The following is an 18,271-nucleotide window of genomic DNA, read 5'->3' as shown; positions in this document are numbered from 1 at the left end:
CATTGATTCATTCTCCCATCCAACCAATAGTAGTCATTATCAACAATTCACATTCTGTGAATTACAACGTTGAACGGAGCGTGAACAAGACTACTTACTTGTTTGCTGTTAAAACCATTGAGGACTTTGGCATGTGCTATGAGAATGTACAAAAGGATTAAGCAGTGACAAGTAATAATATGTATCCACATGCAGTGTTGTCTATGTTTCAGTAAAACATTTTCATTTCGGATTCGAGGTGGAAGTCAGTTAAGATTTAGGTGACCTAGCCAAGCCATCTGTTTTTGACAGCATAGAGTACCTAGACGAACCTGGCCTCTGCATACTTCTGCTGCCATGGAGAATAATAGCTGTCATTCAGACCAGCCAGACCCCTGGTACCTCCCGTTCTCCCCTAAACACACATATAGAGGCCAGGCTGCACACACTTCGCACACATAGCTTTGTTCTTTTGAGGTCTCCCGTCACCTGCTGAAAACCTGCCTCAAATTACTTCTCCCTCATCTACTAATTTGGTAACTTTCCCAGTGAATAAAAGGGATTTATTTCAAACAATCTCTTCAAAGCTCATTTAAAACAGTTCTTCACGTTTTTCATGTTATCCTCATGGTATAAACAATATAGGTATGTATTGTATCATTGTATCACTCAAAGCACGCTATAGTTCAGCTGTTCCCACATAATGACGATTCGGCAAATGGATGGAGAGAGTTAATGGTTTCTTCAAGTCCCTGAGAAGATTTTTTTCTAATCTGTGAGGGCTTTGTTCACCTCTCTCCCTAGACTCAGACCATTCTGCTCCCCTCCCACACCTGCTCTGCTCCGCTCCCACACCCGCTCTGCTCCGCTCCCCCACCCACTCTGCTCCGCTCCCAGACCGCTCTTCTCTGCTCCGCTCTGCTCCTCTCCCAGACCGCTCTGCGTCTCTCCTACACCCGCTCTACTCCTTTCCCAGACTGCTCTACTCCTCTCGGCTCCACTCCCAGACTGCTCTGCTCCACTCCCAGACAGCTTTGCTCCACTCCCAGACAGCTCTGCTCCTCTCCCAGACCGTTCTGCTCCTCTCCCAGACCGTTCTGCTCCTCTCCCAGACCGCTCTGCTCCTCTCCCAGACCGTTCTGCTCCTCTCCCAGACCGTTCTGCTCCTCTCCCAGACCGTTCTGCTCCTCTCCCACACCCGCTCTGCTACTTTCCCAGACTGCTCTGCTCCTCTCCCACACCCACTCTGCTCCTCTCCCACACCTTCTCTGCTCCTTTCCCAGATCGCTCTGCTCCTCTCCCACACCCTCTCTGCTCCTCTCACAGACCGCTCTGCTACTCTTCCAGACCACTCTTCTCCTCAATCTCATGCTCACACTGACACTGTGTCCTGGAGCCTGGTGTTGGGATGCCAGGGACTGCTAGAGCCTGGTGTTGGGATACCAGGGACTGCTAGAGCCTGGTGTTGGGGTTCCAGGGACTGCTGGAGCCTGGTGTTGGGATGCCAGGGACTGCTAGAGCCTGGTGTTGGGGTGCCAGGGACTGCTGGAGCCTGGTGTTGGGATGCCAGGCACTGCTAGAGCCTGGTGTTGGGGTGCCAGGGACTGCTGGAGCCTGGTGTTGGGATGCCAGGGACTGCTAGAGCCTGGTGTTGGGGTGCCAGGGAATGCTGGGGCTGGTGCACATGTTTCCACTTCTGGGTTGCATCCCAAATGGCACCCTATTCCCATAAATAGTGCACTACTTTTTTACCGGGGCCTCTATCACACTCTCTCCCTCCCTGCTTCCTTGACTGACTAGCTGCCCAGCTAAAGAAGCCCTGCTCCACTCCTAACGAAGAGTGACAGCTACCCGGGATTTTTGTGATATGGTTTTCATTTTCCACCACTTCTTCTTACAACAACTGCCTTGCGCGGTTCCCTCATTTCACGTCAGCCCAATCCTCTGGGTTCACACTGGCTCAGGCACCTAATGTTTGTTGTAGTGTTCTAACGAGTCATGTCCCTGTATCTAGTCAGGCAGCACTGAGGCGGCACGGTCAGTCCACGGTCTATGTCTGACTGTCCGTCTCTCGGACAGAGCTACACCAGAAATACTTTAGAACCACCCTGGCCCATATTCCATCCATCTGCAGCTCTGAATCTCCAGGAAGCAGCTTTAGTTGTAATAAACTGCTGTCTGTATGGTGCAGATGGCCAGTCTGCTAGCATACCCTCTCTCTCTGGGTGCTACAGCTATACACTCTAGCAGCTGTACACTCTAGCAGCTGTAGACTCTAGCAGCTGTAGACTCTAACAGATGTAGACTCTAACAGATGTAGACTAACCAATGTAGACTAAACAATGTAGACTCAGCTGTAGACTCTAGCAGATGTAGACTCTAGCAGATGTAGACTCTAGCAGATGTAAACTCCTGTTGGCTCCACTCCTCTCCTTTTCATCAGGCATTATTAGCTACTGCTAACGATTAGTTTACACTGTTGTTTTTTGCAACTCTTTGAAAGCACAGACCCATCTGCAATGACGTAGTCACCCAGACTCTTAAAACTCTAGTCAAACCCTGACTTTCTGTCTCTTATGTTCCTTTTCTTCTGATAGATGACCTTCGTTTCAGTGTATTATGGAATTGATCCCATGTATGTTATTTTTGCAGTCACAGCATCAATAAACTGAGGGTGGAATTTGATCACACTAGCTGGTGAATAACAACATACCTACCTGCACCAATAAAATACATATCTTTCCCTTCATGCTCACCACAGTGGCTGTGATAGGTACACAAGTGGTATAAACATTTATAACTTACATAATTAATACTGGTGAAACACACAGTCAACATCTTCAGGAATATAACAACTTTTAATTATTTTCATCTTGCAAACTTACTCTTCTCGTTTGACTCATATGGATCCCTAAATTGATATGGGTCCAGAACTAGTATTTGATATTTTATTAGGATCCAAATGACCTGCTGCAAAAGTAGTAGCTACTCTTCCTAGGGTGGGCATAAAACACGACATAATAAAGAACACTAATAGACAAGTACATCACAAGGTCAGAACTACATCTATTTCAAATAAGTATACACACTTTCATACATTTCTGCTTTCATGATCATGTGATTGTCTATAGTAAATACAATATGGAATAATTGTAAATGATCTTCTGTAATCTTCATAAGCACTTCCTAAAGTGCTCTTGAGGCCTAAAGAGGATGGAAACAACATGTCTTCCCTTATCACTCAGAAGCTGAACCCATCGTGGAGCATCTCTTGGTCTCTGACATCACCCCAGACAGCTGTAAAGTGGCCTGGTTGGCTGAAGAGAACCTCTTTGATAGTTTTGTCATTGTGATCAATGATACTAGCGACGACCTCGCTTCTCCGCAAGAGGTGGTCGTGCCCGGCGAGGAGAGAACAACAGTGCTTACTGAGCTAATTGACGACACAGAGTACGAAATTGAGCTGTATGGGGTCATTTCTGGACGGCACTCAGACTCTATCTCCGGGGTGGCCAAAACAGGTATGACATCACACCACCAATGGCGTAGGGCTGCTGGATAGATGATGCTAGGAATGTGTGCAGCAGCTTTCAATATTGTAAACTATATTTTCTCTTTCTCCATGTTGTCATTTTGCAGTCTTACAATAACAGCATGAAAATAGGGTGAAAATGGGTCAATGTTTATACAATTATCTCATTTCTTTATCGTTGCAGTCGTTTTTGTTTACTAACCTGATAACATTGTGTCATAATATTTGTTCAAGGCAGCAATCTGGTAGAATTATAATTAACTTTGCAAATGGAAGTCCTTAGGTTGTCATGAATGTTTTATTTAAACCAGCTTGGGCTGCCTTGTGTGTCTTGTGCCAAAACTGTGTGTGATGGGTCTCATGGTGTTTTTTTTCTCATCCTCATCATGTCTGTTCAGTGTTCACTGTCCTGTCATTGTCTCGTCTGTCAGTTCTCCTGTGTGGTTCCAGTGGAATCATCCAGCAACCCTCTCCTCTAAACCCAGCTCCAGTATATGTGAACCAACACACTCTGTCTGTCTGTCTCACTGTCTGCCTGTCAGTGTAAACACAGCATTCAGCCTCTGATGGCCTCCCATTCATGGGGATACAGAGAACTGCTCAGGAGATTTATTCAACTCTTCACTTGCTCAGTTTTTTTGTCTCTATCTGTCAAGTTGTCTCCAATGTTGTCTTTGACTGTCCAGCCCCAATGGGGTTTGTCTAATTGTCTTTAGGGAAATTGTCTGTCTGTGTGTTGAGTGTCTGAATGGGTGTCTCTCTCTCTCTCGCTGGTCGTCCCCTGCCTTCTCTGGGAGTATGGCTTCACTCTCGGGTCCGATGGCCCTGATGCATGTTTCACTTTTGTGTGTCTGTAATGGGGGCAAGTTCATCTCCCCGTGTCGTGTCTGTCAAGGAAGATGCTGTGGCCCAGCGCTGACGACAGGCTCTGGGAGCCTTGGCTTCTTTGTCTGTGTCTGGTTCTCTTTATCTACTTTAGTTGGTGGTTGTCAATAATGTGTATTTTCTGGGTAATTAAGGCATTAAAAAAATCCTATGGACGTTTTTAGGAATGGGATCTTTAGGAATCTTTAGTTGTGCTTTAGGGGTGTTTTCCTTTCTTTTGTCATGTATATGGAGGCAGTCATCTTTTATTGAGAGATATCCTATGATCTGGAGCCATTTCCTTAAAGCATCTCAGAGTAGAAGTGCTGATTTAGCATTTGTCCATATGATCTTATTGATTATTATCTAAAAGGCTAAAATGATCTCCTACTCTGAGACACTTTGTGGTTTTCATTCCCCTTCACTTACAAACCTGCCCCCTAAGTTCCTACCTGTGTTCTGTTTGTTTGGTGTCCTCTGTATCCTTATGTTCCCCTATGCCAGGGCTGGGCACACCCAAGGGCATCCATTTCTCTGATGTCACTGATACCTCGGCCATTGTACACTGGACAATCCCCAGGGCTCGAGTGGACAGCTACCATGTCACCTATGTCCCTGCTCAGGGAGGTGAGTACCTACAGACATACATACCTATACTGTACAGGCATATACTGTATATCTATGCTATATCTATAATACACATCTATATCTATGGTTCTCCCGAGTGGCGCTGGGGTCTAAGGCACTACATCCCAGTACTAGAGGCGTCATTACAGACACCTCAAATCAAGGCTGTATCACAACAGGCCGTGATTGGGTTTCCCATAGGGTGGCGCACAATTGGCCCAGCGTCGTCCATATTTGGCCGGTGTAGGCCGTCATTGTAAATAAGAATTTGTTCTTAACTGACTTGCCTAGTTAAATAAAGGTTAAATAAAATAAATAAATATGTACTTATACTGTAGATACAGCTACACAAAAGTATGTGGACACCTGCTTGTTGAACATCTCATTCCAAAATCTTGGGCATTAATATGGAGTTGATCCCCTTGTTACTGCTGTAACAGCCTCCACTCTTCTGGGAAGGCTTTCCACTAGATGTTGGAACATTTCTGCGGGGACTTTAGTGAGGTCAAGCACTGATGTTGGGCAATTAAGTCTGGCTCACAGTCAGCGTTCCAATTCATCCCAAAGGTGTTCGATGGTGTTGAGGTCAGGGCTCTGTGCAGGCCAGTCAAGTTCTACCATACCAGGCATTGTCATGCTGAAACAGGAAAGGGCCCTCCCCAAACTGTTGCCACAAAGTTGGAAGCACAGAATTGTTTAGAATGTACTTGTATGCTGTAGCATTAAGATTTCCCTTCAGTGGAACAAAGGGGCCTAGCCCAAATAATGAAAAACAGCTCCTCCTCCACTAAACTTTACAGTTGGCACTGTGCATTCGGGCAGGTAGTGTTCTCCTGGAATCCGCCAAACCCAGATTTGTCTGTTGAACTGCCAAATCGTGACGCTTGAATCATCACTCCAGAGAATGTGTTTCCACTGCTCCAGAGTCCAATGGCGGTGAGATTTTCACCACTCCAGCCAACGCTTGGCATTACGCATGGTGATCTTAGTCTAGTGTGCTGCTCCTCTGCCATGGAAACTAATTTCATGAAGCTCCCAACGAACAGTTATGGTGTTGACATTGCTTCTAGAGGCAGTTTGGAACTCAGTAGTGAATGTTGCAACAGGACAGACAATTTTTACGCACTACGCTCTTCATCACTCAGCGGGCTAGTTCTGTGAGTTTGTGTGGCCTCCCACTTCGTGGCTGAGCCCTTGTTGCTCCTAGACTTTCCACTTCACAATAGCAGCACTTACAGTTGACCGGGAAGCTCTAGAAGGGAAGAAATTTGAGAACTGACTTGTTGGAAAGATGACATCCTATGACTGTGCCAAGTTGAAAGTCACTGAGCTCTTCAGTTAAGCCATTCTCCTGCCAATGTTTGTCTATGAAGATTGCATGGCTGTGTGCTCGATTTTATACACCTGTTAGCAACCGGTGTGGCTGAAATAGCTGAATCCACTAATTTGGCCATGTAGTTTATACCTATGCTGTATATATCTATACTGTACATACATATATAACTATACTATACACTGAGTGTACAAAATATTAGGAACACCTTCCTAATACTGAGTTGCACCTCCTTTTGCCTTTAGAATAGCTTCAATTCATTGGTGCATGGACTCCACAAGGTGTCGAAATCATTTCATTGGGATGCTGGCCCATGTTGACTCCAATGCTTCCCACAGTTGTGTCAAGTTGGCTGAATGTCCTTTGGGTGGTGGACCATTCTTGATAAATACGGGAAACTGTTAAGCATGAATAACCCAGTAGTTCTTGACACAAACTGGTGTGCCTGGCACCTACTACCATACCCTGTTCAAAGACAATTCAACATGCTGTCTTACCCATTCACCCTCTGAATCCATGTCTCAATTGTCTCAAGGCTTAAAAGTCCTTCTTTAACCTGTCTCCTCCTCTTCATCTACACTGATTGAAGTGGGTTTAACAAGTGTCATCAATAAGGGATCATAGCTTTCACCTGGATTTACCTGGTCAGTCTGTCATGGAAAGAGCAGGAGTGCTTAATGTTTTGTATACTCAGCGTATATACTATACTATACATACATTGGCTGCAAACCAGAGGAAACACATTTACATGTGTGGTGTGGTCACATGGACTTTATTTTATCATTTTAAAATAAATAAGGTAGGATTTTGGAGTCTCAGTAGAGAGAACAGATTATTCTGTGGAATTCTATGCTAGTCTTCTTCTTCCCTCTAGTGGCTGTTCTGTCTCTGTGAGGTGTTGTGGCAGTTTGAAGTGCAACCCAACACAACTTTGATGTGAACTGCTTCACTACTGGTTCACTCTTTTACTGGTTTGCTGCTTGATGATAAAACATATTACTTGTGATATGGATTGAATAAATAATAGCCAACACAGAATCGGACGTCTGACCAAAACATGTCCTATAATTCATTATTGATTCTATATAATTCCATGTCATTTGATGGTCTGACTGACCTTGTCCCTTTCTTCACGTGTATGTGTGAAGGTGCTCCTCAGACTGTGACAGTGGGTGGCACGGAGTCTCAGAAGGTGCTGTCCAACCTGACCCCTGGAGTGACCTACCAGTTGACAGTCATCTCTGTGAAGGGACAGAAGGAGAGTGAGCCTGGCTCCAGCAGCGTCACCACAGGTGTGTGTCACACCTGTCAAAACACAAGGGATATATCCCAAATGGCACCCTATTCCCTATTTAGTGCACTACTTTGGACCACAACCCTATAAGCCCCTGTCAAAAGTAATACACCACAAAGGGAAAAGGGTGCCATTTGGGACATAGCGTTTGGAGTATGGTAACAAGAGCCTACATACACATACAACACCAAAACAATAATAGCTTAGTCTTTGTATGCCCTGCAGACAAAATGTGATACATTCAATACAATTAAACAAAGCATCAAATGTTGATGGTGACAACCAAGTTGGTGATAGGTCTATAAAGGCTGAGCACGAAGCCCATTGTGAAAGCTGTTAGTGTGTACAGATGGAGCATGGCTGGGGGTGGATAGGTTTCCTGTTTCCTTACAACAGAAGACAATGGCTCTGTCCTTGGGGAGGTGTTTGATGTGGCTCTGCTCAGGGTAACCACATTGCGTGTGTGCGTCTGTGTGTGTCCTGTGTGTGTTCTATCTGACAGCTCTGGACAAGCCCCGTGGCCTGACTGTAGTCAACATCAATGACACAGATGCTCTGCTCCACTGGCAGCCTTCCATCGCCACTGTAGACGGATATGTCATCACCTACAGCGCAGACACTGGTAGGGTATCGCACACACACACCATCTGGATGTACTATACTCTATATTACCAGGGCTTATAGGAGAAAATGCCTTGCATTCACCTTCATTGTTTTCATTTAATATCCTTACAGACAGATGTTGATCTGGTTGTTAATGTCTCTATCTGTCCCTGTCTTTGTCTCTGTCTCAATCCCTGTCCTGGTCTCTATCACTGTCTATGTCCCTGTTGCTGTCTCTGTTTTTGTCTCTGTCCCTGTCCCTGTCTTTGTCTTTATTTCTATAGCTGTCTTTGTCTCTGTCTTTGTATGTCTCTGTCCCTATCTCTGTATGTCTCTGTCCTTGTCTCTGTCTTTATTTCTATATCTGTCTCTGTCCCTGTCCCTGTTTCTATTTCTTTATCTGTCTCTGTCCCGGTCCCTGTTTCTATTTCTTTATCTGTCTCTGTCTCTGTCCCTGTTTCTATTTCTTTATCTGTCTCTGTCTCTGTCCCTGTCCCTGTTTCTATTTATTTATCTGTCTCTGTCTCTGTCCCTGTCCCTGTTTCTATTTCTTTATCTGTCTCTGTCTCTGTCTCTGTCCCTGTTTCTATTTCTTTATCTGTCTCTGTCTCTGTCTCTGTCCCTGTCCCTGTCCCTGTTTCTATTTCTTTATCTGTCTCTGTCCCTGTCCCTGTTTCTATTTCTTTATCTGTCTCTGTCTCTGTCCCTGTCCCTGTTTCTATTTCTTTATCTGTCTCTGTCCCTGTCCCTGTCCCTGTCCCTGTTTCTATTTCTTTATCTGTCTCTGTCTCTGTCCCTGTTTCTATTTCTTTATTTGTCTCTGTCCCTGTCCCTGTTTCTATTTCTTTATCTGTCTCTGTCTCTGTCCCTGTCCCTGTTTCTATTTCTTTATCTGTCTCTGTCTCTGTCCCTGTCCCTGTTTCTATTTCTTTATCTGTCTCTGTCTCTGTCCCTGTCCCTGTTTCTATTTCTTTATCTGTCTCTGTCTCTGTCCCTGTCCCTGTTTCTATTTCTTTATCTGTCTCTGTCCCTGTCCCTGTTTCTATTTCTTTATCTGTCTCTGTCTCTGTCTCTGTCTCTGTCTCTGTCTCTGTCTCTGTCCCTGTCCCTGTTTCTATTTCTTTATCTGTCTCTGTCTCTGTCCCTGTCCCTGTTTCTATTTCTTTATCTGTCTCTGTCTCTGTCCCTGTCCCTGTTTCTATTTCTTTATCTGTCTCTGTCTCTGTCCCTGTCTCTATCTTTATTTATAAATCTGTGTTTGTCTCTGTCCCTGTCTCTGTCTTTATTTATAAATCTGTGTTTGTCTCTGTCTCTGTCCCTGTCTCTGTCTTTATTTATAAATCTGTGTTTGTCTCTGTCCCTGCCTCTGTCTTTATTTATAAATCTGTGTTTGTCTCTGTCCCTGTCTCTGTCTTTATTTATAAATCTGTGTTTGTATCTGTCCCTGTCTCTGTCTTTATTTATAAATCTGTGTTTGTCTCTGTCCCTGTCTCTGTCTTTATTTATAAATCTGTGTCTGTCCCTGTCTCTGTCTTTATTTATAAATCTGTGTTTGTCTCTGTCCCTGTCTCTTTCTTTCTTTATAAATCTGTGTTTGTCTCTGTCCCTGTCTCTGTCTTTATTTATAAATCTGTGTTTGTCTCTGTCTCTGTCTTTATTTTATAAATCTGTGTTTGTCTCTGTCTCTGTCTTTATTTATAAATCTGTGTTTGTCTCTGTCCCTGTCTCTGTCTTTATTTATAAATCTGTGTTTGTCTCTGTCCCTGTCTCTGTCTTTATTTATAAATCTGTGTTTGTATCTGTCCCTGTCTCTGTCTTTATTTATAAATCTGTGTTTGTCTCTGTCCCTGTCTCTGTCTTTATTCATAAATCTGTGTTTGTCTCTGTCCCTGTCTCTGTCTTTATTTATAAATCTGTGTTTGTATCTGTCCCTGTCTCTGTCTTTATTTATAAATCTGTGTTTGTCTCTGTCCCTGTCTCTGTCTTTATTTATAAATCTGTGTTTGTCTCTGTCCCTGTCTCTGTCTTTATTTATAAATCTGTGTTTGTCTCTGTCCCTGTCTCTGTCTTTATTTATAAATCTGTGTTTGTCTCTGTCCCTGTCTCTGTCTTTATTTCTAAATCTGTGTGTCTCTGTCTCTGTCTCTGTCTTTATTTCTATATCTATATCTGTGTCTGTTTCTATTTCTATATCTGTCTCTGTCTCTGTCCCTGTCTCTGTCTTTATTTATATTTCTATATCTGTCTCTGTATCTGTCCCTGTCCCTGTCTCTGTCTTTATTTCTATATCTATATCTGTGTCTGTTTCTATTTCTATATCTGTCTCTGTCTTTATTTCTATTTCTATATCTGCCTCTGTATCTGTCCCTGTCTCTGTCTTTATTTCTATATCTATTTTTGTGTCTGTTTCTATTTCTATATCTGTCTCTGTCCCTGTCTCTGTCTTTATTTCTATTTCTATATCTGTGTCTGTCTCTGTCCCTGTCTCTGTCTTTATTTCTATATCTAAATCTGTGTCTGTTTCTGTCCCTGCCTCTATTTCTATGCCTGTCTCTGTCTCTGTTTCTGTCCCTGCCTCTATTTCTATGTCTGTCTCTGTCTCTGTGTCTGTCTCTGTCTTTATTTCTATATCTGTCTCTGTATCTGTCCCTGCCTCTATTTCTATATCTGTCTCTGTCTCTGTTTCTGTCCCTGCCTCTATTTCTACATCTGTATCTGTCTCTGTATCTGTCCCTGCCTCTATTTCTACATCTGTATCTGTCTCTGTATCTGTCCCTGCCTCCATTTCTACATCTGTATCTGTCTCTGTTTCTGTCCCTGCCTCTATTTCTACATCTGTATCTGTATCTGTATCTGTTTCTGTCCCTGCCTCTATTTCTACATCTGTATCTGTCTCTGTTTCTGTCCCTGCCTCTATTTCTACATCTGTATCTGTCTCTGTATCTGTCCCTGCCTCTATTTCTACATCTGTATCTGTATCTGTTTCTGTCCCTGCCTCTATTTCTACATCTGTATCTGTATCTGTTTCTGTCCCTGCCTCTATTTCTACATCTGTATCTGTATCTGTTTCTGTCCCTGCCTCTATTTCTACATCTGTATCTGTATCTGTTTCTGTCCCTGCCTCTATTTCTATATATGTCTCTGTGTCTGTTTCTGTTTCTGTCCCTGCCTCTATTTCTACATCTGTATCTGTATCTGTTTCTGTCCCTGCCTCTATTTCTACATCTGTATCTGTATCTGTTTCTGTCCCTGCCTCTATTTCTATATATGTATCTGTATCTGTTTCTGTCCCTGCCTCTATTTCTATATCTGTCTCTGTATCTGTTTCTGTCCCTGCCTCTATTTCTATATCTGTCTCTGTTTCTGTCTCTGTTTCTGTCCCTGCCTCTATTTCTATATCTGTCTCTGTATCTGTCTCTGTTTCTGTCCCTGCCTCTATTTCTATATATGTTTCTGTCTCTGTGTCTGTTTCTGTCCCTGCCTCTATTTCTATATATGTTTCTGTCCCTGCCTCTATTTCTATATCTGTCTCTGTATCTGTCTCTGTTTCTGTCCCTGCCTCTATTTCTATATATGTTTCTGTATCTGTCTCTGTTTCTGTCCCTGCCTCTATTTCTATATATGTTTCTGTATCTGTCTCTGTTTCTGTCCCTGCCTCTATTTCTATATCTGTCTCTGTATCTGTCTCTGTTTCTGTCCCTGCCTCTATTTCTATATATGTTTCTGTATCTGTCTCTGTTTCTGTCCCTGCCTCTATTTCTATATATGTTTCTGTATCTGTCTCTGTTTCTGTCCCTGCCTCTCTTTCTATATATGTTTCTGTCCCTGCCTCTATTTCTACATATGTCTTTGCCCTGTCTTTGTCCCTGTCCCTGTCTTTGTCTATATTTATATTTATATATATGTGTCTGTCTCTGTTTCTGTCCCTGCCTCTATTTCTATATCTGTCTCTGTATCTGTCCCTGCCTCTATTTCTATATCTGTCTCTGTCTCTGTCTCTGTTTCTGTCCCTGCCTCTATTTCTATATCTGTATCTGTCTCTGTTTCTGTCCCTGCCTCTATTTCTATATATGTTTCTGTCTCTGTGTCTGTTTCTGTCCCTGCCTCTATTTCTATATATGTTTCTGTCCCTGCCTCTATTTCTACATATGTCTTTGCCCTGTCTTTGTCCCTGTCCCTGTCTTTGTCTATATTTATATTTATATGTTTATGTCCCTGTGTCTATGTCCCTGTCTCTGTATCGTTCTCTGTCTCTGTCCATGTCCCTGTTTCTATTTATGTCCCTGTATCTGTCACTGTTTCTATCCCTGTCTCTATAACTGTCTTTGTCCCTGTTCCTGTCTCTGTCCCTATTCCTGTCTCTCTCTCTGTCCATATTGCTATTTATATATCTGTCCCTGTCCCTGACTCTTTCCCTGTATCTGTCTCTGTCCCTGTCACTGTCTATATCTGTCACTGTCTATATCTGTCTTTGTCCCTGTCTTTGTCCCTGTCTCTGTCCCTGTTCCTGTCCCTCTCTCTGTTTAAATTAATATTTATATATCTGTCCCTGTCTCTGTCTCCTTCCCTGTCTGTTTCTCTGTCCCTTTCTCTGTCCCCTTCTCTGTCCCTGTCTCTGTTCCGGTCCCTGTCTCTGTCTCCTTCCCTGTCTGTTTCTCTGTCCCTTTCTCTGTCCCTGTCTCTGTTCCGGTCCCTGTCTCTGTCTCCTTCCCTGTCTGTTTCTCTGTCCCTTTCTCTGTCCCTGTCTCTGTTCCGGTCCCTGTCTCTGTCTCCTTCCCTGTCTGTTTCTCTGTCCCTTTCTCTGTCCCTGTCTCTGTTCCGGTCCCTGTCTCTGTCTCCTTCCCTGTCTGTTTCTCTGTCCCTTTCTCTGTCCCTGTATCTGTTCCGGTCCCTGTCTCTGTCTCCTTCCCTGTCTGTTTCTCTGTCCCTTTCTCTGTCCCTGTCTCTGTTCCGGTCCCTGTCTCTGTCTCCTTCCCTGTCTGTTTCTCTGTCCCTTTCTCTGTCCCTGTCTCTGTTCCGGTCCCTGTCTCTGTCTCCTTCCCTGTCTGTTTCTCTGTCCCTTTCTCTGTCCCTGTCTCTGTTCCGGTCCCTGTCTCTGTCTCCTTCCCTGTCTGTTTCTCTGTCCCTTTCTCTGTCCCTGTCTCTGTTCCGGTCCCTGTCTCTGTCTCCTTCCCTGTCTGTTTCTCTGTCCCTTTCTCTGTCCCTGTCTCTGTTCCGGTCTCTGTCTCTGTCTCCTTCCCTGTCTGTTTCTCTGTCCCTTTCTCTGTCCCTGTCTCTGTTCCGGTCCCTGTCTCTGTCTCCTTCCCTGTCTGTTTCTCTGTCCCTTTCTCTGTCCCTGTCTCTGTTCCGGTCCCTGTCCCTGTCCCTCTCTCTGTCTCTGTCCCTGTCTCTGTCTCCTTCCCTGTCTGTTTCTCTGTCCCTTTCTCTGTCCCTTTCTCTGTCCCTGTCTCTGTTCCGGTCCCTGTCCCTGTCCCTCTCTCTGTCTCTGTCCCTGCCTCTGTCTCCTTCCCTGTCTGTTTCTCTGTCCCTCTCTCTGTCTCTGTCCCTGTCTCTGTCCCTTTCTCTGTCCCTGTCTCTGTTCCGGTCCCTGTCCCTGTCCCTCTCTCTGTCTCTGTCCCTGTCCCTGTCCCTGTCCGTATCCCTGTCCCTGTCTCTGTCTCTATCTCTGTCTCCTCACTGTTTCTGTGTGTTCTGTGTGTGCAGTTGTCCCAGTGATGGAGAGAGTGTCTGGAAACATTGTGGAGTTTGAGATTACCTCCTTGACCCCTGCCACCCACTACACTGTCAAGGTCTACGCCATGAGAGCGGCTGCTAAGAGCGCCGCCACCACCACTGAGTTCACCACTGGTGGGTATATGGCCTAGGGGAGGCTGGACCTTCCCTCCCACACAAACATCCAAACAGCAGCTATGATTAGTGCCTATGATTTTATTGTGAAACTGCTATGAAGCTGTATGCTCATTCAATTGTGGATCATCAACAGAACAGATCAAATTCAAACCGAACAGGCAGACATTCATACAAAGCACTAATCTCTTTCTCCCTACTGCAGTTTCAGTATTTTCTGGCCCACTAACCCTACAGGTTACATAACTGTTATTTTTATGTTTAAAATGTACCTTTTTTACCCCGTACCCTTTCAAACAGACAACCTGAACCTGGAAACAGAAGATTTAAAGAAGGTGAAGTACTCTGTCTGAACGGGGGTTTTAGACCACTGTATTCTCTCCCCTAGATGTAGATGCCCCTCAGGACCTGACAGCCAGTAGCATCCAGACAGAGAACGCCATGTTGACCTGGAAGGCCCCACGCGCTGACATCACCGGCTACATCCTCAGCTTTGAGTCAGCTGACGGCACAATCCGGGTCAGTGGTTGTCTGCATGGTGTAACCATAGAATTAAAATGATGAGAAGAACATTCCTTCCTTGGTCAGATAGAGTATGGTTTTGTCCAAGAGGACATGATGATGCATCTTTGGGGAGTGTAAGAAAAAGCATTGATAATACACGTTTGGGATCTAGAAAAGCATTATATACTTCTAAATCCAATGAGTCCCAAATGGCATCCTTTTCCCCATGTATTGCACCCGAATGTATTAATAATGACGTATCCCTGACATTCTGACTGCTGGGTTGTGTTGTTCCTCCAGGAGGTTGTCCTGAGCCCCACAGCCACGTCCTACAACATGGCCCAGCTGAGTGCCTCCACTGAGTACTCCGTCAGACTGCTGGCCATCGCAGGGCCCAAGAGGAGCAGAGTCATCACCTCTGTCTTCACCACCAGTGAGTGTTACCACAGTGATGTTGGTAGTCTGCCAACTCCAGACCGAACATACCCACTGGCAATAGGGTTAGGAATCCAGCCTCGGACTCTCTGTTTCCCTTTGGATTTGCCCCTGTCTCTACCTTCCGATTTGGCACCGCCCATAAACCATAAAATACTAAAATATTTTTTTGGGTTGAAAAAAACATGTTACCACTGCAACCCTCTGCTCTGTTCACCACCCAGTGTGGCAATCTCTGTCCCTTCTTTATTTATCTTCAGCTTAGAGTTTTCTGGGCAGCTGGAGCTGTTTAGTAACTCATCTTCTGTGTGTGTGTGTGTGTGTGTAGTTGGCGTGCTGTACAAACACCCCAGGGACTGCTCCCAGGCCTTGCTGAATGGAGACACAGCCTCTGGTGTCTACACCATCTACCTGGGGGGAGATGAGAGTCAGCCCATACAGGTCTACTGTGACATGGCCACAGATGGAGGTGGATGGATTGTAAGTCACTGGCTACTAGTATACTGTACAACCCAACTCCAAAACTTATTGATTCAGATCATAGGTGGTTGGTGAATGGAGGACAGAATAATGACTGGAATGGAATGAACAGATTCAAACACCTGCATGGTTTCTGTTCTGGTCCAGGCATTCCTATGAACCTGTCACCCCATTTAAAGTGACACCAGGCTACACTGATTCAGATGTAATGTAGTGTAATGGATCCTAGGGTTATATAATGAGCGATCTGGTGTTTGTCCCATCATACAGGTGTTTCTCAGACGGCAGAGTGGTAAACTGGAGTTCTTCCGCAACTGGAGGAACTACACTGCTGGCTTCGGTGACATGAACGACGAATTCTGGCTCGGTATGCTCATTATATGGAAGATAGAACACATTCATTGATTTATTTGAATCCATTTAAGGTATATGAATATGAGTACTGTATTTGAATAAACTGTCCTCTTTTCCCCTATCATTTGTTACATATCATGACTAAAACTTCCTCAGAAATGATTGTAAATCCCAACTGTCATATTTTCCCACAGGCCTGTCAAACCTCCATAAGATCACTGTAGTGGGACAGTACGAGCTGCGTGTAGACCTCAGAGACAAGGGGGATGTAGCCCATGCCCAGTACGACAAGTTCTCCATCTCTGATCCCCGCAGTCGCTACAAGGTCCACGTTGGAGGGTACAGTGGTACCGCAGGTAAGACTTGCTTCTCTACAACCATTAGATAGCTAGTACAAAGTCCAATGTGTGTCGGAAATGGCACCCTATTCCCTATATGGACAACTACAGGGGTCATAGGGCACTGGTCAAAGGGTGCCATTTGTGGACACACAAAAAGTTAGAATAGATCTAAGTAATAAAGTAAGTATTGTTATTAGGTGAGGGTGAAGTGAGCAAGTATTCAACCTAAGCCTCCTTTCTGAAGTCTGTTAAGTTTGGTTCCTGCTTAAAGCTCTCTCTGCTGCCCCCTGTAGGTGATTCTATGACCTACCACCATGGTCGCCCGTTCTCAACCTACGACCATGACAATGACATCGCAGTCACCAACTGTGCCCTGTCCTACAAGGGTGCCTTCTGGTATAAGAACTGCCATCGCGTCAACCTTATGGGACGATATGGCGATGACAGTCACAGCAAGGTGAGAGCACATATACTTGAAGATTCAATACTAGCAGGAATTTCTGTTTTCAAAAATACTGCTGTAGTACAGTGTTGACTTTGAAAAGATAAGGGAGGAAATTCAAGGCATTTGTGTTAATAATATCAACCCCTCGCTACTAATATTACTGTGTTCTTCAGGGAGTGAACTGGTTCCATTGGAAAGGTCATGAGCACTCCGTTGAGTTTGCTGAGATGAAGATCAGGCCATCCAACTTCAGGAACTCTGAGGGAAGGAGAAAACGATCGTAAACCAACCGACTGATCCGCGCTACGACCCATCTCCTCGTGACCCCTGAACCTGTCCACCATCCTCTGCCACTGCTGATTCCAGGTCTGCATCCCAAATGGCATTATATTCCCCATAAAGTGCACTGCTTTTGACCAGGGCCAGTAGAGCTCTGGTCAAAGTGGTGCACTAAATAGAGAATAGGGTGCCATTTGGGACACAACCCACAATTCTCTGCAGCTACCAAAGCCACTGCTAAGAGCCCAACCAACTCGAACTACACCCCTCCTCTTGCTCAATCACAGACCTAAGCACAGATACAGTATAAATGTACTACAAAACCCACTATCCAACCCCTGATACAAAATGGTTATGTGCAGTATAAATAGTGTCAATGCTAAATTGATGTGGAAAAATATGGATTTACACGTCACAAAGTAAACCCACAGATTATACTTGCACCAAAGAGAGTATAATATTCAAATCCCAAGTATAAAGCATTTGTTTCTTTCTTGTCACAATCATGTTACAGTAACATCACTCAGTGGAGGGGTGTATTTCAGTCTGGTCTGAGGTATTAACATGTAGAATACTGATGTTTTCTGCCTCTACAGTGTATCCATCTCCTCCAACCACAGTAGGCCATTAGAGTGTTTGCCAGGGTTGGGGTCAGTTCGACTTGAAGGCAGTCAATTTAGAGAGTGATTTGAATGTAAAATTTAAAATATATAACTTTTTAAATATATTGACATAAAAAAAAAACTTTATTGAGTAGTCATTGAGAATAATCCTCTTTTTCAATTATTGAATTGGAATTTCAGTTTACTTTCTGAATTGACTGCCTTCAATTCGAATTGACTCCAACCCTAGTGTTTGCAGAGAGGGCATGGTATACCTTTAAACTGGATTATAGAAATGATATTCTTTGAATAACACACCACCCACCAAGAGCACATACAGTACGTACCTTCAATTCAATCATCTGGATGGAAGTGGTTATTGATCAAAAAGATTCTCCACATAAACTGCACAACTCATTCAAATGTAAAAAATCTTTGTAAAGTGGAGAGAGCTCACAGAGAAAGGCTGTCTCATTCATTAGTCTATGTGTGACTCATTCTTTTTCACTTTATGATTCCCTCTCTCTCGAAATCCCTTCTTCACCTCAACCTGCAAACTGTCTTCTGAAACGATATGGGCAGAATAAATGAAAAAAGCTAATCTGCTTCATCCCACACACAGAATGAATGACATGAGGTGTTTCCATTGATTGTGTGGGCTATACAGGCACTGTGCAATTGCCTCTTACACATGCAACTGAGCTAGTATTACTTTTTCCACCAGCTATCATGCATTAGCTGAAGGACACAGA

At 44.2% G+C, this 18,271-nt stretch overlaps 1 protein-coding gene across 2 annotated transcripts in view; it reads left to right on the top strand.

The window, feature by feature from the left end:
* The window catches only part of LOC109896117 (tenascin), an 82,822-nt gene extending 64,999 nt beyond the window's left edge, over nt 1-17,823 (top strand). The window contains exons 12-23 of one of the 2 annotated variants that reach the window (XM_031829753.1): nt 3,228-3,500; nt 4,880-5,002; nt 7,484-7,627; nt 8,132-8,251; nt 13,936-14,079; nt 14,468-14,598; nt 14,884-15,016; nt 15,347-15,498; nt 15,769-15,865; nt 16,047-16,208; nt 16,487-16,650; nt 16,812-17,823. In XM_031829753.1, the coding sequence (XP_031685613.1) occupies nt 3,228-3,500; nt 4,880-5,002; nt 7,484-7,627; nt 8,132-8,251; nt 13,936-14,079; nt 14,468-14,598; nt 14,884-15,016; nt 15,347-15,498; nt 15,769-15,865; nt 16,047-16,208; nt 16,487-16,650; nt 16,812-16,922 (1,754 nt within the window). In that variant the 3' untranslated portion in view covers nt 16,923-17,823. Of the gene's footprint in view, nt 1-3,224; nt 3,501-4,879; nt 5,003-7,483; nt 7,628-8,131; nt 8,252-13,935; nt 14,080-14,467; nt 14,599-14,883; nt 15,017-15,346; nt 15,499-15,768; nt 15,866-16,046; nt 16,209-16,486; nt 16,651-16,811 lie in introns of both variants that reach the window. The other variant, XM_020490372.2, reaches the window with a different exon arrangement.
* Nucleotides 17,824-18,271: the final 448 nt, after the last annotated feature.

The sequence above is a fragment of the Oncorhynchus kisutch genome, linkage group LG8, assembly GCF_002021735.2.
Source record: "Oncorhynchus kisutch isolate 150728-3 linkage group LG8, Okis_V2, whole genome shotgun sequence".
Taxonomy (NCBI): domain Eukaryota; kingdom Metazoa; phylum Chordata; class Actinopteri; order Salmoniformes; family Salmonidae; genus Oncorhynchus; species Oncorhynchus kisutch.
The sequence above is the reverse complement of the archived record's forward strand: the minus strand, read 5'-3'. Positions and strand labels throughout refer to the sequence as shown.